The sequence below is a fragment of the Panthera tigris genome, chromosome D2, assembly GCF_018350195.1.
Source record: "Panthera tigris isolate Pti1 chromosome D2, P.tigris_Pti1_mat1.1, whole genome shotgun sequence".
Classification (NCBI taxonomy): Eukaryota; Metazoa; Chordata; class Mammalia; order Carnivora; family Felidae; genus Panthera; species Panthera tigris.
In genome coordinates, this window is record NC_056670.1 from 82,278,942 (window position 1) to 82,306,703 (window position 27,762).

The 27,762-nt window shown below is 55.4% G+C and overlaps 1 protein-coding gene across 8 annotated transcripts in view; it reads left to right on the top strand.

Moving 5' to 3' along the window:
* The window catches only part of PTPRE (protein tyrosine phosphatase receptor type E), a 162,434-nt gene that overhangs the window by 110,896 nt on the left and 23,776 nt on the right, over nt 1-27,762 (top strand). For 4 of the 8 annotated variants that reach the window (XM_042959885.1, XM_042959883.1, XM_042959882.1 and 1 more), the window contains 8 exons: nt 6,291-6,409; nt 12,629-12,728; nt 13,017-13,090; nt 14,967-15,103; nt 21,018-21,108; nt 24,722-24,798; nt 25,710-25,746; nt 27,518-27,615. In XM_042959885.1, the coding sequence (XP_042815819.1) occupies nt 6,298-6,409; nt 12,629-12,728; nt 13,017-13,090; nt 14,967-15,103; nt 21,018-21,108; nt 24,722-24,798; nt 25,710-25,746; nt 27,518-27,615 (726 nt within the window). In that variant the 5' untranslated portion in view covers nt 6,291-6,297. Of the gene's footprint in view, nt 1-6,290; nt 6,410-9,619; nt 9,778-12,628; nt 12,729-12,774; nt 12,940-13,016; nt 13,091-14,966; nt 15,104-21,017; nt 21,109-24,721; nt 24,799-25,709; nt 25,747-27,517; nt 27,616-27,762 lie in introns of those variants that run through there. The other 4 variants (XM_042959889.1, XM_042959887.1, XM_042959886.1 and 1 more) reach the window with 4 other exon arrangements.

Consider the following 27,762-nt stretch of genomic DNA (forward strand, 5'->3'; position numbering starts at 1 on the left):
CTTCTGTGTTGGGGTCCGAACTGGTGCCGCTGACCACAGAGAAGACGTGAGAGGGAAAAAAGCCTCTAAGAGAAGCAACCGCTTCCCCTGAAGGGTGACTCAACGACCTCTGTGCCCCAGGATGATGGATTGAAGGGGCTTTACACACGGCCCTGGGAAGCAAGGGCTGTTTATTTAGATCAGATGACTATTCATAGCGAGTCAAGATCATTATCAATTCCAGGTCTCATTGCGCACTTACGGGAGGTGAAGCGATCGCCATCAGTGCTCCCAATAGCAGGTGCGTTTCACAACCCGTCAGATGATAACCGGTTTTATATCGGTGCCCTTTGCAAACGGAAAACGAGTTAATTCCCGTAGTGGCGCCGTTGTTTTTCATCCGCTTCGTAGAATCCAACGACGAGTGGGAGGCTCCTTCTGTGAAAGGTGAACACCTGACCTGATTGCTAATGTCACCGGAAATGCCACGAAAGAATTCAACACCGAGGACGCGTGCATTTGTTTGGTGGGATAATAGAAGTATATAAGGGCTGGCGGACCTCGGCGTTTGTGGTAAACGTCCCACGCTTGGACTTGATTGTGATGTACAGATAATTTTTAATTGCGCCCACGCCAAGTAAATATTCTGGCAGAGAAGATAGAGGCTGTAGATGTCAGATTTTAGCAACAGCTACGCTTGCAGGGGAATTAAACTGAAATATTATGTAATGAAGCTGATGTTGAATTTTGAAAAATACTTAGCTTGGGAACATGCATGTTCTATTCCCGCCCCATCAGAGCTCAGAAATGCTTGGGGCTTCGAAAAGTCGCTCAGTAAATCAATCTAAGTATCCTACAAAGACGGCAAATGTTTCTATAAACAAGGCTCCAAGTATTGGTTGCCTGTCGTTCTGAATTAGTCGGAAATATTTAGTAAAAGTAAATGCAACCGGAAAATACAACCACCAATAAAAACCCCTCAATGTTTTAAAGTTTTACACAATTACAACTGTTGAAAACATAGGTTATGAACAGGAAGACATTAAAATCTTTCTCTATGAAAGCGAGGAAAGAATAAAGCAAACAGAATGATGAGGGCTCACAAGATGTTCCTTTGAAAACTTTGCAGACAATTGCGTGAAAAAATTTAAATATTAAGGATATTGAAAATATATTAAAAGTGAAATGTATTAAGAACAAACAAGGTGAGGTGCCTGGGTGGCTCAGTCCGTTAAGTGTCAGACATCAGCTCAGGTCGTGGTCTCACGGTTTGTGAGTTCGAGCCCCACGTCGGTCTCTGTGCTGACAGCTCGGAGCCTGGAGCCTGCTTCGGATTCTGTGTCTCCCTCTTTCTCTCTGCTCCTCCCCCACTCACACTCTGTCTCTCTCTCAAAAATAAATAAACATTAAAAAAAATTTAAAAGAACAGACAAGGCTGAGAAGGCAATTGAAGCAGGTGAATATGTACCGAGAGTAGGTGTTCTGTTCATGTTCTCATTTTATTTTCATATAATCAATACAAGAAACGTTTTTTTATAAAATAAACCATGGCTCTAATGTGCACTGGTAGGTTAGTTTTGTTTTCTAGAAAGGGTTTTTTTTTTTTTTAATTTTTAAAGATAGGTTTTGCATAGAAACTACTTAGTGGGTTCCCATTTTAATAAAACCAAATGCTGACCACTAATGAAATACTGTAGGAAAGCATATGGCTTTAACTGTTTCAGCCTCTCTTTTGCTCTCGGAGGTCCTGTTTTGGATGAGAGATTACACGTGGCCCATCCCAGGGGCTCTCCTTTAAGGGTAGAACAGATATTTAGCTCTGCTCCTTTGTGAGGGAACGGAGTCTGTCTTGTAATTGAGAAGCAGCAGGCGTGTGAACCACTCGTGATGGGTTTGAGCTGCAGAAAGAAAACACTACCATCTTGGAGCTGCAGGGGGCAGCCTGGCTCAGTCCTTGCGGGACACCCAACACCGGAAGGCTCAGCAGGGTGGCCCTTCCTCAAAGACACTGGCTCAGGGAGGACTCCATACCCTCAAAAGCCCTGAAGGTCCCTGTCAGCTGGAGAAGCCAGCTTGGAGGAGGCAGATGTCCCCAGTCCCCAGGAGGCTCGACATCTGGTTGGGAGACCCAATGTCCAAATGACTCTGAACAATTCTGGGCAGTCTGATCCCAGGAAGAGAGAGTGTCTTTGGCTTGCTGGACCTCAAAGGTTGGTGGGATCAAGGCAGAGGGGACAGGGGTCATCCGGTGAGGGGAAGCATGTGAGCAAGGTCTGGGGGATGTAGACGGGTCAGAAGAATCCCTCTCCTGCCTTAGGGTCTCCACCTGCACCTGCCTCCTGTTCTCCTCCTGTTCCCTGGCCGCCATTTGCCAGACGCCCAGCCCAACTCCTCTACTCCTGTCCCCAAGGGTAGTGGCCTCCTTTGGCAGGGCACCGAGGCCTGGCCTCTGCCCCTCTACACACCCCCAGAGTGGCCCCAGGTCCTCGACACAGTTCCTGTTGGCACTCTGCTAGAGTGCTCTCGGGACCCGGAGAGTCAACAGGCCATCTCCGAAGACAGCAGGGCATCTCTCATAGGATTGCGGTGAGGGATGGTGAGGGTAACTTATCCCAGAAGTTCAGATAGCTTATCACACTTCTGGGGAGTTCAGTAAATGGTAGCTTGTATTATTGCTGTATACTCCAAGCCAAAATCCACTCCATCCCCAGACTGGGGACCCCAGTCTCCAGATCTCAGCTAATGAATGATGCCCCATGGCATTCTATCTCCCAAGATGGAAATCCCAGTGCCTTGGTGGCCTAGTCAACACCGCGTCCAGCTGACTACCATTCACACGGATCCTACCTCTGAAGCCCCTTTCAAATCCCTCCCTCCTTGCCGTTCCCATTGTCCTGGCTTAGTCCAGACCTTCCTACTCTGCTGTGTAACCAGCACGTCTCAGATTTGATGTGCATGGGAGCCGCCTGGAGATCTTGCGTAGGAGGAGGTCCCGCTGTGTCTGAGATGCGGCATCCCTAGTATGCTCCCAGGGGATGCCCATGCCCCCAACCACTCTGGGGAGGCAAGCTTACGCCGTGCCTCTTGTGGCTTGAGACCAGCTTCCGGCACTCTCTCTGGAAACTTCAGTGGCAGCTCGCTGCTCACAGCCAAGGTTGTCTATACCACACCCTTCACTCTCCATATATTTGGATTTCATACGTCTGGAGTTGGGCTCAGGAATTGGCATCTTATTATAATACCTCTGAGTGGCTCTAATAATGTAGGTTGCTTGTGGAAAACGAGCCTGTAACACCAACCCAAACTCTTTAACGCGACATTCAAGGGCCTTCTCGATTCGGTCCCGGGGGGAGTGAATCATCACTAACTCACCTTCCTTCCTTGGCACTGTGGACACTCATCTCCGGACAGGGGGTCCTAGGGGATGCTGTGTTTCCACTCTTCCTTCCAGCTCCACAAATCTGCGTTGGGGCAGGACCCGCATCGTATTTAGTTTCGCGGCTCCGGGACCCGACAGTCGGCCTGCTCCAGAGTGGCCCAGCAGAGTATTAAAAAAGCATCAAGTGGAATAAGAAAACAGTGCTAACCAAACTGATAGGTGGCTGACTTTTGATAAGAATAAACACAAAAGCTGCTTTGTTGGAAACTGTTTTGATAATCTCTGTTCTGAGACGCAACGTGTTGTATGCCCACAGTACTTAACATGCGGTAGGTTCAATACAAGTCCTTAAAATTCACCACGGGTTTAAACTACTTCAAGGACTATTTTGTGCCGATTCGTGTCTGTGCTGATTGGTAGCTTGCGCAAACCCTCCGAGGGTGAATCGCCAGGGACAGGAAAGTTGTCATTGGCTTGGAAATAGAAGTATCGCAATAAAGGGACTCAAGGGGGTTTGAATTCTGCAAAGTTTAGTGCCCTCTGCTGGCCACAGCGGGCAAATCACCTGCTGCTCCAGGGGGCACTACCCATCCCCCAGGGTGTCTGATGGGTGATGTGATGGCCTTTGTCGGCCTGAAAGTGTCAACTTTCTCTTAGGTCGTTGAGCATTTGGAGAGGAGGGTCTTGAATGAATGCATATCGCAAGACAAATGCTTCAACTAGGAAGTGTGCATTTCTGAGTTGTATTAAACCAGTTAATACTTCCTAGTGACTTACTCTGCAGTATATTCAACTGTGTAAAAGCGTCGTTCAAGAACAGATTCTGTCTGGTGCAGCCTATGCAGAGCTGACCGTCAGGGCTTGAGAGCTTTTGTCTCGGGTGGTCCTGGGTTCCATTCACGCCTCTTCCATCCCCTCTGCCCCCGCTTCGGGCCTGATCCTGAGTCCTGGAGGGTTGTCGTGGGGGCAGTGTCCACAGGAAGGGGCCCAGCACTGGTAGGCGCTCACGGGATACAAGCTATTGTGTGTGTGCGTGCGTGCGCGTGTGTGTGGCTCACTTTAACAATCTAAAATGTATTTGGGAAATAAACAAGAGGAAAGAGGTTGGAAGCATTGATTGTGGCCATCATGGTTGCTCTAGGATAATTGTCTGCTCAGAATGGTTCCATTTCAGCAGTGGTGACTGCTGAAATGCGATTAGACTTTTTTGTGCTCATTCAAGCGTCCCCTCTAATTACAAGGAACCAGTGTTTCTGGGCCTCGGTCCATCCATGTGCCCCGGGGAAGCTTTTTGCAGGAAAGTGCCGTCTGAGGGGACAGGCACCCCAGGGGACCACGGAGGGGGGCGTCAGGAGGGAGGGAGCCCACAGTCACGGTCACCACCAGATCTCACTAAGCCGCACGCCTTGCCCTGAGGTGACTCTCCCATACCCCCGAGAGGTCCTTGCCACATTTTCCGAGGACCTAAGGTATTTTGGCAAAATTAGAGCACCGGGCAGGGATCCGTGGTGGCCCTGCAGGTCTCCTAGGTGAAAGATTGCTTTTTCCCGTGTTGAGCCACGTGGCAACCCGGGTTTGCTCCGTGCATGTCCCCACCCACCCGGTAAAGACTTCCTTCCATTCCCAAGAGGCTCCTCAGAGATGAGCTAACTACAGGTGGCCCCTCCTGGGCGGGGAGGGAGCCTCCCAGCGCCTCACCTGGGAGCGCAGACAGGAGAACAGTCATAGGCAAGGCGTCACCCCAGAGCCACGCGGGAAGTTCCTGAGAACAGGCCAAGTGCAAGGCTCAGAAGAGCACTGACTAGGCTGGCCTGCCCATCTCCAATCTCGTGGTTGCCTCCTCAGGACGGGAGGACTTGGCTGGCCTTTGAAAGGCTCATCGGGCTCCGGAGTATGGGACACATGGGCCCGGGGCCTGCCCTCCCCCCGGCCCCGAGGCTCAGGTGGGAGGCAGTGAGGGTCGGCACTCAGAACAAGGGCCGGTGGTGTGGGTTGTGGCCAGGGGGACAGCAGAGGTGGACCCTGTGCGGGTGGGCTGGACCCCCAACCCCCTGCCCCTGGCCCTGTGACCACACGCCGGGTAGCCTAACTCCTGAGCCCAAGATTGTTCCCCAGGGGCTGCTCTTCCCTGGGCTCTCATGATGCAAATGGAAACCCTAACCTGTGTCACAGCGGACACGAGAGAATGTTCCCACGTTCCCCAAATGTTGAACAAATCATTGCCGTGTGGCAATTTATTCTTTCAAGTTTATTTATTTTGAGGGGGTCGGAGAGGGAGAGGGAGGGAGTGCAGAGAGAGCGGGGGCAGAGAGAGGGAGACACAGAATCCGAAGCAGGCTCCAGGCTCCTAGCTGTCAGCACAGAGCCCGACGCGGGGCTCGAACTCACGAACTGAGAGATGGTGACCTGAGCCAGAATCAAGAACCAGAGCCACCCAGGTGCCCTGACCGTGCGACGACCTAGAAGCAACGGGTCAAGGGCCTCGCTGAGTGTCTGTGAGGCTGCCGCTCAGAATCTTAGATCTCCTTGTTTGTGTGCTCAGGGTTTTTCCTCTCCAGGTTCCTCCACATCCTTGTTCACCTCCCCTCCCCCGCTCCCCCCACAAACCAAACAAACCAAAAAAGAAGTTAACCAGAACCTCGAGAGCTTTTATAACCTGGGAGCAGCTCACGGAGTTACTAACCTGGCTCGTTCTACAGTGAAATGGCACAGCTGTGAACTGTGCCAGCTGTGTGCACAGACCCCTCTCCCGGACTCAGATTCGCTAAGCAGTGCTCCAGAGCCTTCCCACCGTCATCCCCTCCCTCCTCACCCCCCCCCCCCCACTGCCCTGTTTTATGTGAGGTTCCCTCCTGGGCTGGGGCAGGGGGGAGGAGGGGCAGCCCCAGGCGCATGGCGGGGAGCACTCTGAGCCTGTCCCTGCTTCCTGCAGGTTCGCCATGGAGCCCTTCTGTCTGCTCCTCCTGGCAGGTGTTAGCCTGCCTTTCGCCAAGGCTCTCAAGGGCAACGAGACCACCCCAGCGGAGAGCAACTTGACCTCTACGACCGCAGGTGAGGACCCAGCTGCCTGCCGCTCACCTGCCCTTGCCATCCCCCACCCTCCTGGTAGGGTCTCAAGACCGGGGGTGATGACCCCGCTGGGGGAGGAGAAGGAGCATCGAACACGGAACGCCTCTCAAAAGCAGGCTGGCCGCACGAGCCAGTTGTTGGGAATTTGACCAGAACAAAGCTTAGCATTCGGGGGGCGGCAAACACAACCCCGTGCTCAGAGTTGGTATCGGCTTCGGCGGGAAGCGGGGGAGCAGGGGTTCACAGCCCCGACCCCGCCGTGGGGAGCCGATTCTAGCGATCCTCAACAAGTGGGGACGTGGACGAGTGCCTAGGGGATAGTTAGGCACTGACATGGCAGTTGATCCAGTCAAGAAATCAGTGTGAGTCCTTTCAGGCATGATGTTGGTACCGTGGCTGGAGTCATGTTTTTAAAAGAAGAGTCCACGCGTGTCTAGAGATGCATGTTGAAGTCCTTCTGACGGAAGCAACCCTCCCTCGGGGAGCCGCTCGAGAAAGAGCCCCTGGGGAGCAGGAGGTAGGCGGGGCCATAGGCCAACCCAGCTGCCTGGTCCCCATCAGAAAGTCGGTGGCAGATACGTGGGGGTCACCGCTCCGTGCTCCTGCCTTTTCCGTGGTTTGAAAGTTAGAGTGGAGACTGGGGAAGAGTGAACAGATCCGCGTGACAGCGTGGACGGACCCCAGAAACACGCTCAGTGGAAGAAGCCGGACGCGAGACCACGTGTTGTGTGATCTCCGTTGATAGGAAATGCCCGGAATAGTCAGGGTGACCGAGGAGAAGGTACCTGAGCGCTTGGCCGGGCTGGTGGGGGCGGCGGGGGGGGGGGGGGGGAGTGTGGCAAAGGCCAGGTGACCTCAGGTGGACGAGAGGTGGACGGGAAGATTCTAAAACTGGATTGTGGTGGCAGTGGCACAACTAGGAATTAACTAAAAATCATTGGATCTTCTGCTTAAAACGGGTGGGTTGTGTAGAATGTAGATTTGGCGTCACGGAGTTGAACTAAAGGCCGTGCGAAGCTGACGGGAAGGGGAGGAGAAGCGGCAGAGAGAGCAGGGGCTCTTGAATCACGTGACCCTTGTTCAGCTCCCGCTGACCTGGCCAGGTGACCTGGAGTAAGTTCCTGAACCTCTTCGGGCCTCAGTATCCCCATCTGTGAGTCGGAGGTAATAACAGTGCCTCCTTTTCGCCACGCTGTGAGCATGAACGAGACCGCCGAGCTGGGTACAGAGGCTCGTCCACGTGGGCCACCGCTGTGGATGGCTGGACAACGTGTCGGGGGAGGCCCGTCACCCCGCCAGTCGCTTACAGCCCGGAAACGCGGCCTTTCAATGTCCCTTGGTATCTCTTTCTTGGATGTGTGCCCAACTGATGAGTTCAGGGTCCCCAAGGACTAGGCCCGGACTCCCTGGGCAACGCCACACGCCTCCCTGGGAGACCAGAGGCCGTCTGTGGCTGCCAGCTCTGTCCCCTGGCCGGCTTAGTAGGAGCCTGTAACCAGCAAGGCCTGGTCCCTTGAGTCTGTATCACGGCCTGTTGCCAGTCCCTACACGCCTGCCCTGTCCCTTCCCTGTCCATCCCCCAAGACTCCCAGGCATAAAACTCAAGGCATCTCGGATAAGGTATTACTTGGTGTATCGGTTAGTGTTCTCCAGAGAAACAGAATCAGTAAGACATGTGCTTATAGTTTCATTTATATCTGTATCTGTATCTATGTCTGTATTTATATTTATTATAAGGAACAGGGTCACAGGACTGTTAGGGCTGTTGAGTCCAAAATCCGTAGGGCCAGGGAGCCGGTTTGAGCTCGAAGGCTGGCAGGCTGCCGCTGCAGAACCGGAAAGAGTGATGTCCCAGTTGGAAGGCAGTGAGGGAGGAAGGATTCCCTGTTACTCACAAAAGGCCCAGCCTTTTTGGTCTCTGCAGGCCTTCGACTGATTGGGTGAGGCCCACCCACAGTGGAGCATGGGGAGGCGTGTAATCTTTTCAGAGACCACCAATCTAAATGCTGAATCTCATCCTAACAGCACCCTCATAGAAACACCCAGAACAGCAGCGTTGGACCACGTATCTGAAACCCCGTGGCTCAGCTAGGTTGGCATTCAGCATCACACTTGATTATCACAAGGCGCTGGGTAAACAAAAATTATCAACTTCCTTCCAGAAGAAAAAGCTTGAGTGAGATAATTAGAAGTGCCCCATTCGGGCTGGGATCAGGGACTCAACCCCCATGCAGCTCAAGGGCCTGACGTGATTTTCTGAGCCCAGACACGTGACCTACAAATGCACCCTTGGCCCCCAAGAGAAGGGCGAAGTAGGGCTCAAGTCATTGGTGCAAGACCCCAGAGAGGACGGCCGGAGCAGCCCTGTCCTCACATTGCCAACCAGAGAAATCCAGAACTGCAAAAAAGGAAAGACAGGAGCCCCTAGCAGACAGAAGCTGCATTTGTTATTGTCCTCATGTACGTTTTTCACATTTTTTAAAATACTTATTTATTTTTGAGAAAGAGAGAGACACACACAGAGGGGGAGCGGGGGAGGGGCAGAGAGAGAGAGAGGGAGACACAGAATCCCAAGCAGGCTCCAGGCTCCGAGCTGCCAGCACAGAGCCCCGTGCGGGGCTCAAACTCACAAACCGCGAGATCATGACCTGAGCCGAAGTTGGATGCTTCACCAACTGAGCCACCCAGGTGCCCCGTGTCACTGTCCTCATCTCAAGCAGGGCCCCTGGGTGCTGGGTCCCTGGTGCTGTTCCACAGCCTGAGACCCTGCAGACCTGCACCGAGGACAGTGTGTCCCGATTCTACCGGGCAGAGCATCGTTTGCCCCAAAGCGGAGAAGCCAGAAGAGAGCTGCGTGGGCGTTTCCCTAGCTAGCACCCAGGGCACCATCAGGGTGACTCAGCCTCACCCCTGGGCCTCTTTGCTTCACTTGGAAAGAAAACGGTTGGCCAGTAAGGTGGCTGTGGGTGTCAGGCGCTCCTTTCGGGGACAGGGAAGCGACCTCGTGCCCCTGAGAACAGATGTGTCCCTCACAGCTTGTTACAGTTTCTGCCCGGGGCTTCACGGCTTTGGCAGTGGCTGCTGGTCACACAACCAGGAGGCAAGTCCACGCTGGCTCCAGTTCAAGGTCTCGGTGACAGCAGGTGGACGGGCTCCATTGGCCTAGAATTCCAGACGGGAGCCTGACCCGCGGGAAGTGCCCTTTGGAACTTTGTTCCCTGAAAGAAGGATCATCTGGTGGGATCACAGCACATTGCCACAATGTGCCAATAACCGGAAGCCCTGTTTGTTCCTTGAACAAAATGTATCAAATAATCATCAAGAGACATTCCTTTACGCAGGAGCTGGAGGTAAATACTCACAAACAGTACAATTAAATGCTGTTGTCCATATTACAGGAAGGCTTCCTAAAAATTAATAAGAAAAAAACAGCCCAGTAGGAAAGTGGCAAAGCAAGCATATATGACCAAACAATGTGCAAATATCCAATTGATTGTTTTATTAATCACGAAATGATGCTTTACTCTGTAGAAAGTAGGGAAAGGCAGGTTGCAGTGGTATCATTTCATTGAGCTGTTTGGCAAAATTTAAAAGGATTGCTCACAGCCAGGGGGGATCAGCTCCATCATCCAGTCTAGGTAAGCACGGACGCTGGAAACTTTGCAGGGGGCAACTTGGCAGTTTCTACGACGATTTAATGTGTGTGCCCACTGATGCACAAAGTGTCCTTCTGGAGCTTTCTGCGGAAGCACTTTCAAGATACCCAGAGAGAAAGATACACGATGTGAAATCGTAAGTAACAGAAAAAAAAAAAAAAATAGCTGGAAAGAACCTAAATGTCCGTCGAAATCTCGGGTTGTTCAGAAAGTGGAAGTCTAAGCAGCCGTTAAGCAGGACGAAGAGGCTGCGTGTGCTGACCCAGAGGCTCGCCAAGACAGACGACCGCGCGGCAAGGCCGAGCCACAGAGCTGGCCCCATAGAGGACGGCGTCCGTTTTTGTTGCTGTTGCGGTGTTTTCACTCTCCACTTGGCCCAGGGGACACGGCCCAGCCCGCGGAGCTTTTATTCTGGACCATTTTGTTTCACAAAATGGCATTTAGGTTGAATTACTTATCAGAATTTAAAAATCAGATAAGTTTTACAATAGCTACGAGTTTCTTCTTTTTGGCAAAGCCGGGAGAACTGGACGGTGTGGGGGGCCCACCTTCCGCTTGACCCCAGTGGGGCCGCCCCTGCAGACGGGGCACGGACTCCCCAGTTCTCCCAGCCCCGCCAGGCCTGCCGGCCCCTGAGTGATCTTACCTGTTCTCTGCCCCCTCCCCCCCCACACCCCGAGAACAGAGGCAGCTGCTGACATTTGTCCGGATTCTGCCCATGCACACAGCCCTGCGCTGGGGCCTCGGGTCATTCAGCCTGGTCCTCAGGAGCACGCTGAGGAAAGCCCACATCTGTAACTGTAGCCTCTGAGCCTGGAGGCTGGACCCTGGAGCCTCCTGATGAGGCCCCCCAGAGATGGGCTGTCTGTGGCCCAGGTGCCCGTCAAGGCTCCGGGTAGTGCCCACACCCTCAGCCAGGTGCAGCCAGCCCTCGGACCGGGCTGCTCACCACTCGGTCACTGCCAAGATGGACGCTGGCCTGGGCAGCCGAGGTCTGTGCAAATGCAGAAGTGGGGGGCGAGAGAAGGGCACCCGCCTGTGCCCTGTGGTTGCATTTGGCAGGGCAGGGATGGACCCCAGTCGGGGAGTGGAACACCCAGGCCCCCGCCGCCCCCCGGGGTCAGGCATCTCCCCATCAGGCGGGCTTGAGTTTGCTGCAAGGGCCTGGCAGAGCAGGGCGGGGCCTCCGTGGGTGGGCGAGTGTGGAAGCTCCCCCCCCCCCAAAACCCCACGCCCTCCCCCCGCCGGGTCAGCTCCCCAGGGGAGCTCTGCAGCAGGTAGGGCCAGGGGAGAGGGACTGGGGCACATGCTCTTAGAGGCTCTGCCTGGTGTCACCCTGGCTTTGCCCTACAACTTGACTTGGGAGGTCCCTGGCCAGATGGGAGAGGCATTGGCTCAGCCTGGAAGGAGGGAGTCTCGTTTGGCCAGGCTTCTGGCATCCGGGGCCACCTCATCACAGACCAGGTGTCTCTCAGTCAGTGCACCTCTACATCAGACGGTCACTCGAATCAGTAAAAACTGGCATTTATTAGAAATACGTGCCTTGGCCACTGACAGGTGCCAGAGCCAGTGTGAGGCCCCGGAGGGGGCTTTGCTTACAACCTGGACGGGGGTGGGGAGGGACCTTTAGGATACAAGAGGACGGGGTGCCAGGGGAGGGAAGCTGCAGGACCGCGGTGCCCCCACTGGGCTCAGCTTTGGGAAGACACAAAGCTATGGGAGGACCATTGTTGTCTTTGAGGAACGTCCACTGACTCAGAGTGAAGGCGGTCGCCCCCAGGGTCTGTTCATTCCGAGAGAGTAGGGTCTGTGCTTGGAGGCATACAGAGACTCTCTGGGATCCACAGAAGGGGAGCCAAGCGGGCTTCCTGGAGGAGGGGGCATTCGAGATCTCCCTGGGAGTGGGGGCATTTTGGTGAGTGGGAGTCTGGGGAGGCAGGGGCTAAGTCAGAACAGCCAGCCTGTCAGAGCCCCCTCAGAATCTGGGCTTACTGGGCAGGTCCTGGGCAGCCAAAGGCAGCTGCCCCTGGTCCAGGGATGTGGGTCCTTCTGAATGAGGAAAGTCAGCCTGGACCCGTAAGATCGGGAGCTCGAAGCTTCAGGGGACCTGGTCGTGGCCTGGCCACAGACCTCCACCCAGCCCACGGGCCAGGCTGCTCCCCCATTGCCCTGAGCTCCTGCGTGGCCCTGGCAGCTCCCCACGCTGTCCCCAGAACAGCAGGGCATCTGACCCTCCACCCTCTTCCACCTCCCCGGTGCCCCGGGCCCGGGGAAACAGGTTCCTTGAGGGGGGCAGGGAGCTCCCTGTCGCACCTTCACTGCCCCTCAGCCCTCACCAGGGTCAAAGTCACCGGCCCCTCAGTTCACGCTCTGTCCCCCGTGTCACGGCGGCTCATCTCATCCGTGGTGAGAGCACAAGGCACCGGGCGGCGGCCTGCTTTGCCGACGGGGAAGCGTGGTCTGGTGCTGGGGCTCCTTCCTCGCCCAAACCCCCTTTTCCCCTTCGTCTGAGTCCCATCGTGATGGGGACCGGCTCTGCCCGCAGGCCCTCCGGACCCCCGCGCGTCCCAGCCCCTGCTGGCCTGGCTGCTGCTGCCTCTGCTGCTGTTAGTCGTCTCCCTCCTCCTCGCCGCCTACTTCTTCAGGTAGGAGTGTCCCCGGGGCGCGGGCGGACTTGCCCCGACCAGCTCTGATGAGGAAATGATCTCCTCCAGGCCGCACTGCGGGTGTGGGCCCAGGCAGAGGGCGGCAGGGCTGGGGACCGGAGGGGCCGGGGACGAGCGGGGCTGGCGACCCGGGGCCGGCGTGGCAGGGTCCAGCCATGAGCGGCAGAAAGAGCTTCTCCAGGCTCACCTGGTGGGTATCCTCGCGCAAGGGCCCCGCGTCCCGGGGACCTTCCCTGTGCCCGAGGCTAACCAGTCTGTGTCTCGAAGGTTCAGGAAGCAGAGGAAAGCCGTGGTCAGCGCCAATGACAAGAAGGTGCCCAACGGAATCCTGGAAGAACAAGGTACCCTGCGGGGCCGGGGGGCCGGCGGGGGGGGGGGGCGGCTGCCGGGAGGGTTTGCTGGGGGCTGTCGTCCGCCTCTTAGTTGCAACGTTAAACCCCTTCGCCTTTGAGACTTGGGTCTCCCTTTACCCGGTGTAATGCTGGCGTTTGCCATGGTAGAATTTTACCATTTCAAAACTTTTCTCCTTTCCCTCGGCCATGAAACAGACATTGGAGACTTTCCGTTTGTGGCTTTGTTGGAAACGCTGTTCACATCCTGCCCTGTTGACAGGGTTTTGACGTGTAACAGTTTTCAGGAAGCCCTTTAAAATCACCCTACGATGAGACAGCCTGGTTCACGCTCTAAAGGGCTCGCCTGAAATTTGCACCGTTTTCGGATCTTGACGCTGGAAGAGAGCTGATCCACCAACGTGTGCGGCAGGGAAGGTCTCCGTGGAGGGCATTCCCAGCCTTGTCTTTCAGGCTCTGGGCTCAGTTCCGTGCCTCAATGCTACTTACAAGGCACACTGTTTCTCTTCCCCACAAGTGCAGGTGGCTGAGAAAGTTCGGTGAGGCAGAGACTTTCAGAATGATTGGTTCACACCAGTGACTGTAACTTCCTCTAGTCAGCTTGCTACCTAATAGTTCCATGGTTTGGGGGAGCAAACGTACGGTCAGCCTTCAAACAGAATTGTAGAATCGACCCCCAGATGATAAAAAAGAACGTCAGCCCCAAAAGACCTAGCAAGGGGCTGGAGGGCAGTCCTGGGGTGCTGGCGCGACCTGAACGTCACCGAGAACCTCGTTCGGTGCTGCTGTGGCCTGCGGGCGCCTCCTTCCTGCCCCAGCTCGCTCCCTGCACGTTTCAACAGCCCTGAAAGGGAGGGAAGAAGGTGTGGCTGGCGAGGCCCAGAGGCCCAGCCAGACTCACTCTGACGCGTCTGCTCTCAGAGGAACGAGCCCTGTGAGGAGTTCTTGGCTGGGCTTCAGAAAGGCTCTGCAGGTGGGGACAGGCCCTTTGCAGGAGTGACAGCAGAGTGTTCACGTGGACTTTGTCAAGAGTATCAGTCACGTTGCAGGAAGAGAAGCCCCTGCCAGCGATCTCTCCTTTTGTCTCACTCTGAGTTGATGGAAGGATCTCTCCTGAGGCCCGTCCTCGGCAGTGCCTCCCTGCCCGCTCCCTGCAAAGCAGGGATGGTTTCTCTCTCTCTCTCTCTCTTTTTTTTAAACATTTATTTATTTGAGAGGGGGAGGGGCAGAGAGAGAGGGAGACCCAGAATCCGAAGCAGGCTCCAGTCTCTGAGCCGTCAGCACAGAGCCCGACGCGGGGCTCGAACCCACGAACCGCGAGATCATGACCTGAGTCCAAGTCAGATGCTTAACTGACTGAGCCACCCAGGAGCCCCCAGGAGGGTTTCTCTTACTTCTTCTGGAGCTTGTGGGGTTTCAGCAAGCAGACTATTTGTCACAAGGGAGACAGGGCTGAGGGAGACGCATATCCTAACCGATTCCCTGTCTTTCCCGCCTGAACCAAAGTTATTCTTCCGTATTGATTAGCGTGCAATCGTTTCTCCCTATTTCAAGCCTGGAAAAGTGAGTTGGAGTGTGAGAGTGCCCGGGTCCTTGGTGGAGGGAGCAGGGGCTGGGGGCTGAGCTGGAAGATGAGGTGACTGTGGTTGGTGAGAGCAGGTCACACGGGCCAGAGGGACGCCCCTCTGGTGTGGATGTTATCGCAGGGGGCAGACCTCTGCGCTCCGCTGCGCGGGGCCCCGCTCGGAGAGCACCGTCCACCCTCTGGCTGTGTCATTCCTCCGGGGTGCCCTTGGTCCGTCCGGTTCATGAGTCAGCCATCCGGAAACCTGGCTGAGTGGCCCCCATGTGTCTTCTGGTCCCACAGAGCAGCAAAGAGTGATGCTTCTCAGCAGGTCCCCCTCCGGGCCCAAGAAGTACTTCCCCATCCCCGTGGCACACCTGGAGGAGGAGATCCGCGTCCGGTCGGCGGATGACTGCAAGCGCTTTCGGGAGGAGTTCAACGTGAGTTTGGAGGTTCCTTGCTGTTCTTGTCGTGGGGTCGGGGCCTGGGAAACGCAGCACCGCATTTCAGGGCACATCGTCCCAAAGACCGCATACACCCGCGTGGGTCACCACACTGTCCCAGAGGGGTTTCTGGACGCCTGGCTTCTCCTGCGAGGTCCACGCACGCCCCTCGTTGCTCATTCGTAAGATGAGACGGTCGAGCGAGAGGCTCCCGAAGGCCCCTTCCAGCACAGACACTCTGAGTGCCGAGTCCCAAAATCTAGCGTGATAGGGACACGGCGGTCTCCCTGATGTGGAAGACCAGGGCCCGAGCGGGCGGCAGGGTGACAGTTCTGTGTGGAAAGCGGTGGAGCCCCCACCCCCACCCCTTCTAACGGGCCTCGGAGACCTCGTGCATCTCGCGGGTGAAGGAAACATCCCTCTTGCGAACCACCCTCGTGGTGTGACTTAAACAGCCGTGGGGCCGCTTGAGGGGCCACGGGCTTCGGTTCGACCTGTGCCCCAGCCTCTCCTGGGCATCACCCAGCTACTGCCGTTCTGGGCGAATCGCCTCTGCGGACCTGGCAACGGCAGCAGCCAACTAGCACGGCTTTAACCAACTGTGACGGTCCCCACGGGAGCAAGCCGATTCCCCCAGCTCTCCACAAAAACCACGAAGGTGCGTCCGTGACGCCTCGCCTCGTGCGATTCAAGTTTTCGTCAATGTCCTGTGAATTGTGACTCTGTTGGATAGACGGAGATTTGGGGGGTGGGGGGAGGGAGAGAGGGAGGCACATGGAGGGGGGGGCAGGTAAGAGAGACACCGGGGACACTCATCTGGGGTCTAGCCGTTCAGTGTTTACCCCTGACCATGTTCCTCGTGAGCTCTGTGCGTCTTGCTCACGTCACACGCAGCCGTGTGCTCAGTGTTGAGCCCCAAAGAGAGGCCGGTGACGCTGACCGCGCCTTGCTTAGCCTGCTGCCCCCCCCCCCAGGCCCTGGCACAAGGGCCCACGTCTGGGCAGCCGGCCTCTAAGCCGGCCTCTAAGAGGGGCTCTGGGCAGCGGGCCGCATAACCAGCGGCGTGCGGTGTAGCTATTTAATCCAGAGACGGCACTCCAGCAGATGCGTGGCTTTTCACACGGAAGCATCCCGCGAGGGCACGGGAGGTGACGGAGCGTCGCATCGGTACTTTGCTTATTTTTTTAACATGAGCCTCGCCCGCCTTTGCCTTGCTTCCCTTTGTTTCCAAATGTGTCTTCTATTTTGGGGAAATTAGGTCATCTTGAAAGACAGCTCGACGCAGTATTGTTTTGCAATCTGTCAGCCTGGCGAGAGAAGTTCATTCTCCGCGTTCACAGTAACTACCCAAGTTGGCAGCGGTGTGACTTTGTCCCCTCCTGTCTTGTCCTGTTTCCCCTTGTGCTTGTGTTTCCCCGCGTGGACGTGGGGGTCGGCCTTCTGCCAGCAGGAGGACCGTGAGTCAGAACCAGCCGGCTCCGCTGAGATCTCTAAAGTGAGGGCGACTCCAACGCAGCAGGGCTGGAAGTAGGGTCAGGCAGGCGACGCACCTGCCCCAGGCATGAGCAGCTCAGTCGGGATAAATAGTATTTCAATTATTCAAAAATATCAAAAAATTTTTGTGTTAAGTTTGTTTATTTGTTTTGAAAGACAGAGAGAGTGGGGGAGGGGCAGAGAAAAAGGGAGACAGAGAGAGAGAGAGAGAGAGAGAGAGAGAGAGAATCCCAGCCAGGCTCTGTGCTGTCTGCACAGAGCCCGACACGGGGCTCAAACTCACGAACTGCAAGATCGTGACCTGAGCCTGAGTCGGATGCTTAACCAACTGAGCCACCCAGGCGCCCCCAAAATATCAAAATTAATGCAGGCCATCCATGCCGAACGAAATAGTAAATGAAGACAAGATCATTCCGACTGATTTCTCCCACGGTCCCAGGCTACACCATGAGTTGTCACCCCACCGTCACCCGTCCTGGCATTATTTAAAGGCTTGGTGTTTTCGACATCATGCCTCAATTTTGAATTTAAAATTTTTTCAATGTTGCATTTGGATATTATTTTACCTCGATTCCTGGGTTTATGGTGCCACTTCAGAGTCTGCCCCCGAAGCAAGTACGTCACCCTTCCTGCCCTGCCCTGCCCAGCTGCCCACTGGAGGCCTCTGGGCAGTGAAGGATGAGTAGATCTGCAGAGGGAAGGAGGGTCTGGTTCCGGCGCTGGGGGACCCGGGACAAGCTGCTTGTAGTCTCTGAACCCCAGTTTGTTGCTCTCGCCAGTGAGAGCTGGCCCTGTCTTTTTTGTTTGTTTTATTTTTGAGAGACAGAGCACGGGCAGGGGAGGGGCAGGGAGAGAGGGAGACACAGAATCTGAAACAGGCTCCAGGGTCCGAGCTGTCAGCACGGAGCCTGACACGGGGCTCGAACCCACGGTCCGTGAGATCACGACCTGAGCCGAAGTCGGACGCTTCACTGACTAAGCGACCCACGCGCTCCTCAGCTGGCTGTGTCTCAAGCCGTGTTTGTGTGGCTTCTGTCTCCTAAGCGCCCTGGAGACTTCCAGGACCCGCCCACTCTTGGCTCTGTGATGACCCCGCTTGAGTTAGACAGCTGTTCCCCTCTTCCTCCTCCTCGCCTGATGTCCTGAGTTCCAGTCCCAGAGACGATGAAAGGGACAGATGAGTCTCAAAACGAGTTTGGACGTTTGTGTATTGCCGACCCAGAGCATCTGTGAGCTGAAGGAGTTTGGCCCTGGGTCACTTCGGTGGCATGGTCGAGGCGTGAATGCTGGCCGGCCTGCCTCTTACCAGCCTGGGGTGCTTGCTTGGTCCATTGATTCCACCTCTGCCTGCCTCGGATTGCTCGCCTGTACCAGAAGGACGCTGCCTGTCCCCGTAGGATTGTCCGAACACGTAAAAGAGGCAGATGTGTGCCCAGCTTCGCCCAGGGTCTGCAGGAGAGGCGTCTGGGGCTGCCATGCATTTTAGGACGACTCCTGGGGACATCCAGTCTCACAGTCTCTGCCCGCCATGATAGAGTGCCATCCCAGCAGAGGCTCTCCCAGGCCTCCCAGTGAAACCCCGGCCAGTGAGCGCCATTCAGGGCAGGAACACCCCCTCCCCAGACAGAGTCTGTCCAGCTCAGGGGCCCTGCCCCAGCCCTAGCATGCGTGTTGTAGAAAGGCGCAGGGGAGGCGTGAGCCAGACCCGACCCCTGGAGCATGCTGGACCAGCCCACACCCGGCTGCTCTCTGTTCTTCTCATTGGCTACCACCTGCCCAGCACTGCAGAGCAGGGAGGAAGGGGCAGGGACGTGACCTGTGGCTCCTGTGTGTGCCCACCGAGATGAAATCCTACCTCCAGCGAGCAAGCACACCAGCCGACCCTGTTCGGCCAATTTATGTAATTGCACATTCAATCGCCAGGTATTTATTGATGGATCACTACCTGCACGGCTCCCGCTCAGCGCTGTGGGGGTGACCCGGTCGCGGCAGAGCCCTCCCCGGGTGCTGCCCCGTTTCCCCTGTGCCCACTGAGCAGCTCGGAGATTCGAGTCTGCAGGCAGATTGACAGCGGGACAAAGTGAGGGGTGGGAGTCATTCTGTGCGCTTGGAGACGGAGATATGCCTTCTACACAGAGCACCTGGCCTCACCCCAAGTGGCCCCCCACACAGCCCAAAAAGCCGGGATCGCCACCCCAACTTCATATCCCGGGTCTCAGGCCACTGCGGGAATGGGCAGAGCTGGGTCCCCCCTCGACACCTAACCCTCCAACCTCCCCACATACCGCACCGTAGCCACCCCACCTTCCGAGGTTTCTTGGGTTCTTTTTTTCTTTTTCAATTAATCATTTGCATAGATTTTAATTTTTAGAGCCGTTTTAGGCTTAGGGAAAGATTGGGCATAGAGACAGCATTCCCCCTTAGCCCACAGTATCCCGAATCAACAGTGTCCCATGTTCACACCCTACGTGTGTTCCAAATGAGAACTGATGTTGACTCATTGTCATTAACTGACCAACGTCCAGAGCTGGGGTTCCAGTGTGGTACGTTGTGTGGGTTCAGACAAACGCATGACATCATGCGCCCACCATTACAGTGTTATACCTCGTTTTTATTCTCAGGGGTGAGGACAAAAAAGCTTTCGAGTATAGAAAGAGAGAAGTCTGTAGAATGTTGCCACAGGTTCTCTGTTTAGGTTAGGTCCAGAAAATCAGTGTCAAGACAGCTTTGATAAGAACCAGGAATTGTGAGGGGCGCCTCGGTGGCTCAGTCCGTTGAGCGTCCAACTTCGGCTCAGGTTGTGATCTCATCGCTTGTGTGTTCAAGCCCCACGTCGGCCTCTGTGCTGACAGCTCGGAGCCTGGAGCCCGCTTCGGATTCTGTGTCTCCCTCTCTCTGCCCCTCTCTTGCTCATGCTCTGTCTCCCTCTGTCTCTCAAAATAAATAAACATTAACAAAAAGAGAGAGAGAGAGAGAGAGAGAACCAAGAATTTTGGGTAGAGAAGGCATTGACCCCAAGGCACCCACCAGGCTCTCTGCCTGTGGCCGTCCAGTTTGGTGAACTGAAAACAAAAGAAAGAGTTCACTGGCTGGCAGGGGCTCAGTCTGCGAGGGAGAAGCCCCCCGCCCCAGAAGAGGGAGGCTCTGGGCCCCTGTGGGCGGTGAGTCCGGCCCTCGTGACTCATGGTGTGAATAAGCCTAGGGCCGCGCAGCACTTGTGAGGTCTGCCCCCGTCTTCCGGGGACTTCACACTTGAAGAAGGGGAGTCTTGGTGGCCAGCTCCAGGCCAGACTGAAGGTCTCCCCCGGTGCCTGCCGCTTGCCAGCCAGGTGAACCTGGACAAATCTCCAGCAGCCTTGGGGGCCAGTTTCCTCATCTGGAAAACGGGTGATGCTAGTGTCCTCTTGTAATAGGTCGAGCTATGGCCTGGGGCAGGTGACCCACTCCTCCAGTGCCTGGCACATCTCAGCGGCTTGGTAAATATTGACACTCGTTCCTCGAATTCCAGTGTCCCCTCCCCAGTCCAGTCAACGTTGAGGTTAACGTTGAAGGCCGTGATCTGGGGGTTCAAAAGGCTCTTTCCTACAGTGCACTGCACGGGGCTTGCCTACGTGCGGAGGGCGTCCCAGCAGCCAGCGAATGCGGGGGGACGACTAGAATCAGTAGAAGTCAGGGAGCCCAGGGTCAGCCGGGTTCGTGTCCACGGAGCCACACATCAGTCACAGGGTGCTAGCTAGCGTCTCACACGTCGGTGTCCTCATCCGAGGCGGCGGGGGGGATAGGGCAGAGTTCCTGAAGCCAGGTGCGCACACAGGACCCCTGGGGATCTTGCGCTGATCCGGGCTGGGGCTGGAGTCTGGGCTTCCCACAAGAGGCCAGCTGGACCTTACCCGCTGGCCCGCGAGCGCGCGGCCTCTCAAGCAGGAGGCCCACATCTAAGCTGCTCGAACATCCTCTGCCCATCCCCGAGCCCAGCCCCACGGGCACAGCTGGCCTCCACAGCCCCTCCGCAACGTGCCCTTGTTCTGCCCTCTCCTGCTCCAGAGTTCTCCTGTGCTCAGTCTGTAAGTATCCGTGGAGTCCCTGCTCCGGGGCAGGACCTGTGGCTCCCAGGGCTTTGGTGACAGTGCACAGACAAGTCCCCGCCTTCATGCAGCTGAGGGCCCAACGGTGGGGTCGTCACCACGTCCACAGCTCACTTGGCCCACTGGCGAGAGCGCCCTGAGGGCAGGCGGGCCTGTGTCTTCCTCACGTGTCTGCCTGGCCCCTGGCACAGCCCGCCGGGCAGGGAGGGCGGTGGACTGCACGTAGTTTGCTAGGCCGGGGTTTCCTTAATTCCTGTGCCCGTTAGCGAAGTGGACGTAAATGCTGTGTTCGGATTCATCACGTTTAGTGCTAACTGTGTATTTTCTTCTAGTCGTTGCCATCTGGACACATACAAGGAACTTTTGAACTGGCTAATAAAGAAGAAAATAGAGAAAAAAACAGATATCCCAACATCCTTCCCAGTAAGACTTTACTTTTTCTGCATGATTGGTAGCGTGTGGAGTAAACTCAACATTCCTTTGTAGCTCCTGGGGACTGTACCTGTCCGGGCAGCATAACAGTCCCAGGACGAGGGGACGAGGGCCCGGGCCAGCACCGCTGCTTGGCGCTTGTCCAGGGAGGTCTAGGTGGCCGTCTCCCACAGCGGGCTCAGGCCACCTCTGTTGTCGTGGGTCTGGCCACCAAGCCTGCGCTCGATGTTGAGACCTGGGCTGCCCAGGGGCCCAGGGGAGTGCCCCCCGCACAGGCTGGCGGGGGCCTGCTCCTGGGCCCAGTCCTGAGCCGCAGTCTTGTGCTGCCAGCGGCCCTGGGCATCTCCGCACCTCAGACTCAGTGCTCTTGGCCACCAGCCGTGGGTCCCCCAGACCAGGGGCAGAAATGACAGAATGAGAAACGTGCAGAGATTTGGCAGCTTTGTGGGAGGGCTTAGCAACGCCAGCAGCTAAACGGGGCCATGGGCTGCGGGGTGTGGGGTCCAGGGAGGCCGTCGGGCCAGATAGCTGACAGATCTGTCCAGGGATGTGGCTGGACAGGCTTCGCCCCGGGGGTGCCTTTCACAGCCCACCTTGGTGCCAGGACAAACCTGAATGTTCCAAGCTGTCAGCTGGCCAAGGAGGGTTGCAGTATTCTTTGTTCAGCTGGACCCCTCTTGTGGGCTTTGCCCATCAGGCTAACAGAAAGGCAGCCGGGAAGGGTTTAAATCCTGAGCCCCAGGCCAGAGAATCTCCCTGTTCTCAGACAGAGCCTCCGTAGAAGCAAGGGAGCCAGCCTGTGCAGTGGGCCTCAGTCTACTTAGTGGCATTTTTAAGATTGGAATTAAGTCTGTCTCTTCAGGGGCACAAGAAGCTGTGGTCCCCCCAATTTGTGTGGTCTCTGGACTCTTAGCACTTAATAGTATTAATTCTTTTGCACTTTACAAGCATAGGATTGACACCTCTTTTTTTTTTTTTTTTTTTTCCAAAGGCCCCTATAAGACTATGATCCAACTACGATGAGAAATTAACCAAATAGTCTTTCGGCTAAAACACATTTGCGTAGGCAGCCAAGGGAGCCGCAGGGAGATGGGACACGAAGCTGTGCAGTGACGAGGGGCTTGGGCCAGGGTTAGACTCTGGACACGCAGTGGGGGTCCAATCGGGAGGGCTTGCCGCTGGATCTGGGGTGGGTTATCAGAGAAGGAGGGAGGCAAGCCGCTTGGTTGGAGCAGCTCGAGGGAAAGGAGAACCGTGGGGGGAGGCTGGGGATCTTTGGAATATTTTGTGTCAAATAAAAATCGGGATATTTGCAAATTAGTATTTTTATCTACTATTAGTTTGACTAATTAGCTTCGTTAATTAATTTAATTTATGCATTGACCTACTGAATGTATCTGTTGAGGACCTACCTACCCAGCCCCAGCACTTTTCTAGGGTCCTGCCCCCATTTGCCTCTTACTCACTAAAAACCTTATTTAAAATTCTTTGAAAGTGAGTTTATTTTGAGAGAGAGAGAGAGAGAGAACGAGAGAGAGCGAGAGAGTCCTCATGAGCGAGCGGGGGAGGGGCAGAGAGAAAGAATTCCAAGCAGACAGTACAGAGCCTGATGTGGGGCTCAGTCTCACAAACTGTGAGATCATGACCTGAGCTGAAATCAAGAGTCTGCTGGTTAACCAACTGAGCCACTCAGGCGCCCCTAAATTTACTAGATTTTTAAGAAACCCCTCGACCCAGGCATGGAAATGGCTCCAGGGAGATTGGATGACAGAGAACAAGATGCCTGGCGTGTCCATGAGGCTGGGCTTCGGAAAAGCTTGGTGACTGGTAGGGAGACAGCATCCTCTGGGAAAAAAAAACAGCAACAGCCAATAATTTCAAAATATAATGTTTTGACAGTGAAGTGTGACTTTCAGAATAAAAAGACAGGAAGCTCTCCAAAACTGCAAGATTCTAAATCTAACCAGAATGCTATTTTCTACGCTCGGCTTTCTATAGCTGTTCTCAAAGCGTAGATGGTTCCAAATTATTTTCAACTGGCTTCACACATGCTCAGCCGGAGCCGTCTCTGCTTTAGGGCTGTCAGCCCCTGAGCACGAGGGTGTCGTAGAGGAGGCCATCGGGCTGTACGCTTGGGGTTTGACACCCTGGCTGCCCCATATGAGCCATGACTTTCCCTGAAAGCCTCAGTGGCCTCTGCTGCTGGGGGCAGGATAGATCGGGCCCAGCGATACCGTGTCTAGTCAACAGGTGTCTGAGGTCAGCAGCGCCTTCCAAGAATGCGGAAGACAACAGCTCCTTTGCCGCAGACCCACCCCGCAAACACACACGTCTCAGTTAGTTTCAGACCTGTGGGGACAAGCAGGGGGTAAAGCAGGACAAAGCAGGACGATAGAACGCGGTAAATACATATGGAGTGCTCACTCTGTCCCAAGCCCCGTGCCCGGGGTGATGTGAGCCACCCCTGGAGCAGCTTTGACTCTTGACCCTGGCCCTGGGCCCGGTCTGGTCATCCTCAGTATTTCCGCTAGCTGTTGTACAGCTAGAAGTAGGAGACCCAGGCCTGGGGCCATGACACTTTGAAGGGCCCATGACACCATCTGATTTCCTTTAAAATCAGAAAAACAAAAACAACACCATTATCCAGTCTGGTTACAGTAAGCTTTATACTAACTAATAACACAGTTGTAAAATAAAATGTTTACTTTTTTCTTTTATGGAGGAAGGGGCCATGAAGGCAGGAGTGACAAGGACCCACCAAGGTCACAGTGGGGGCCCTGGTTGAAACTTCCCCAAACGTGCACACACACACACACACACACACACACTCCACAAACACATACACGCGAGACCCACGCACACAGAGAAAACACACACCGCACCCCCACCTACCACGCACACCTGCACACCACCCGCCCCCACACGGAGGAAGTACACATCACACACCCACACAGAGCTCTCTGTGGTCAGCCCCCTCACTAGAGAGTTGCTTGTACAGCAGGCCAGAATCTTCCAGGCAGGTGGCCCGCCAGGCCCAGCTCAGGTCAGCGTGAGTTCCACCCACCTTCCAGCCCTAGGGCCGACTGGAAGGATGGGGATCAGGGTGTGGAGTCGGCTTGTCCCTTCCCTGGAAAGCCCGGGAGCGTGGACCCCAGCCCTTCCGTCCGGGGCTCTCCTCAGTGCGCAAGGGCCTTGTGAACACGGGGGCCCAGCTGGGGTTTCGGAGAATATGGTGATCTCACTGCGGGGCCCCAGCACGTGCTGCTGTTCTGTTTCTATGTGAGGCCCAGCAGCCCCCACTCCTGGACGCAGAAATTCATGCCTTTGCTGTCAGCCCACAGGTCTTACCGGACACCTGGTTAGGGCCGGGCACTGTCCTCAGTGCTGAGATGCAGTGCTCATTCAGTGAAACAGGTGTATTCCCATCCTCATGACACAGAGGGGCTCATGAGGACACTGAAAAGGACGCGTCCTCTGTCCCGGTGATCACCACGCAAGACCCGGTTGTGTCAGGTGCCGTGTTTAATGCTGTAGATGGAAGAAATGTATGGCAGGTGTGATTTCCTTATCCTGATATCATGGTTTTTTGTTTTCTTCTAAACAGATGATCATTCCAGGGTGATTCTGAGCCAAGTGGATGGAGCCCCCTGTTCAGACTATATTAACGCTTCGTACATAGATGTAAGTCTGCCGTTTTCCTGTCCCCGGCCGGGCCTGATGCACACACCTGCACCATTTGGGGACTCAGTGTGAATCGTGACTTTCCTCTCTGGGGCCGGGTCACAACCTTCCTGGGCAGCTTGGCCACTGCGCAGAGAGCACAGAGTCGCCCGGGGCTTTTGAATTAGCATCTGTCCAGGGATTCATTTTCAAGAAACAGATAAGCACAAAGATGTTTGTTACAGCATTCGTTACATTACTGACCAAATAGGACAAGAGGGATCAGTTAAACAAACTATGGTAGAACCATAATGCAATGGATTAAGAATTCATTTTAATTGGGCCGCCCGGGGGCTCAGTCGGTTAAGCACCCGAATTCGGCTCCAGTCATGATGTAACAGTTCGTGAGTTCGAGCCCCGCGTCCAGCTCTGTGCTGACAGCTCAGAGCCTGGAGGCTGCTTCAGATTCTGTCTCTCTCTTCTCTCTGCCCCTCCCCAGGTCACAGTCTATCTCTCTTCCTCTCTCTGTCTCTCTCTCTCTCTCTCTGTCTCTCTCTCTCAAAAATAAACATAAAGAAAAAAAGATTTAAGCGTTCACTTTAAGTGAACCTTAAAATACCGTTTAATATAAATTATAAAATTATCATAAAAATACAACATAGGAGAATTTGTACTTACTAACCAGTTCAAAGTATCTGAACGTGTGTCTGCTTGTGTGTGTGCGTGTGCGACTGGGAAAGTATTCCCAGGAAAAATCTACGGCGGGGCCAACAAAAGTAGCCCTGGCTCCGAAAGGACTAGTGAGTTTTCTTCTTATTTCTGTGTTTTCCAACTTTCTCGTGGTTGATACGCGTTACTTTCCAAACCACAACGGCAAACGCCTTCAGCCAAGAAAGCGAGGAAGAATTACAAACCTGATTTTATGTTTCTAGGGTTACAAGGAGAAGAATAAATTCATAGCGGCTCAAGGTAAGCTTCTTGCTGTTCTTTTCAAAACGGGATTTTGGTAACATGATGTGGGAGGCTACCTGGTCCTTATCTGCTGCCAGGAATCCCGAGGCTTCCCCTGGGCTTCCTGTACGGCCCCGTCTGTGTTGCCTGTTTGCAGTCTGTCCAAGCTGTCCCTGAGCACAGGCCACGCGGGGGTGTCCCGAATCTCACAGAGCCTTGCGATTCGAGGCTGGCGCTGCATTGACCCCGAGTGTCAGCATGTCCTGGGAGCTGCTCAGACGTGCTACGTTCACATCTGCCTCTCAGCAGGCCTTCTCGGGTCATTCTGTGCCTTCGTTCGCAAAGCTCTGCCCCACGAGATGACGAAGCGTGTTGTACAAACAGAGCTTCAAAAGAACAGACGAGTTGGAGCCCGAGAGCCCAGGTCCCCCTTCCGCGGTCGGGCAGCCAGGGGAGGGTGTCATCATTTATAAGTAGGTGTAGCCGGCACATTGGACGTACATCCACGCAAAGCATGCGTGTAGACAGACAGACAGACAGACAGACACATGCCTGTTCCCTCACATGCATGGTGCAAAGACAGGGCACCCAGTAGGTTAACGGTTATCATTTGAACGTGCTGATTCTTTCATTAGACAACCCTGAACCTCTCTCAGCTGGCCGAGCTCGGGTGTGGCTCCCAGTTGTGGTTGTTTCCAGGCGGTTGGGGAAGGGAGGGAGTCGCTTATCAGATCAAGGCCTTAACCCCCAGGGCGCCTTGCAGGCGCCCTTCACCTTGCACACGATCCACTTTGCACGGACGAGGTCTGACCTGCCATCCGTCAGCCCAGAGGTGGCTGGGGACGTGGAGCCCACAGCGGCTTTCGCGGGCTTCCTCCCTCGCAGGCGACAGTCTTTCCGACAACAGGTCCCCAAATTCAGCGCACGTCGGAATCACTTGAGAGCTTATTAAAAATGTACATCTCTTAGGAAATAGGGAAGCACACAGACGCATACACCCAGAGTACAGCCTCAGAGAACCCGACAGACATCAGCTGACACAGATAGAGGAGTCTCTCTCCCGTGAGAGGGGGGGGCAGCCCGGGGCCCAGGCAGTGGCTCAAAGGAGAGGGACCTCTTGATCTTCCTGCTCCGCCCTCCACGGCATGTCACTGTCTCCCTCAGGGTCACAAAATGGCTGCGCCTCCAGGCCCTGTGTCTGCATTCAGGCAGGAAGGAGGGCAAAGGGCAGAGGACTTTCTTCTGGGGACGCTTTGTCTTTGGTTCAGACCGCTCCCCAGGAACCTCAGCCCACACCCCGCTGGACGGCACTGAATCATCGCCAGCTGCAGGGCAGCTGAGAGATGAGGGAAGGGGGTTAGACGTGGAGGGTGAGTGGGTCGGCCCGCAGCCCGTCTGCGTCTCTGTCTGCGTCTGTCTGTCGCGCACACACAGACCCTCGTGCAGTTCTGGAGCGGGTGCTGGCGTGCCGAGGCTTTGAGGGGCCCCCTGAGCGGCCGCACGGCACTCTGGACAGGCAGGCTCAGACCCCAGCCTCATCTGAATACCCTTGATTGCCTGCGAATGGGGTCACCCCCTGGACGCTGCTCTGTGCCTCCCCAAGGACATCCCAGCCCCAGGGGGTGGCCAGGAGTGTGGGCGGTGGGGCGGGGAGGCCGCACCCCTTCCCCCGTGGGCCAGTTGGCCCTTCTGTGCCTGGGAGGAGCCCGGTCCCAGGGCCCCAAGGCCAGGGTGACAGGGGCCAGAGACCCTCTTCGGGTCTGACTTTGGGCTCCTCCTCTGCATACAGGCCCTAAACAGGAGACAGTTAATGACTTCTGGAGAATGATCTGGGAACAGAAGTCTGCAACCATTGTCATGTTGACGAACCTGAAAGAAAGGAAGGAGGTGAGCCAAGCCTTCTGACTCACAGACTCTACTCTTTAAGCTTCTGGGGCTTGGCTGGGGGTGTGCTCACCACATCCTTTTCCTATCCCTCTCCCTTCTTATCGCTGCAGAAAAAGACGAAAAAAAAAAAAACAAAACACGAGGGGC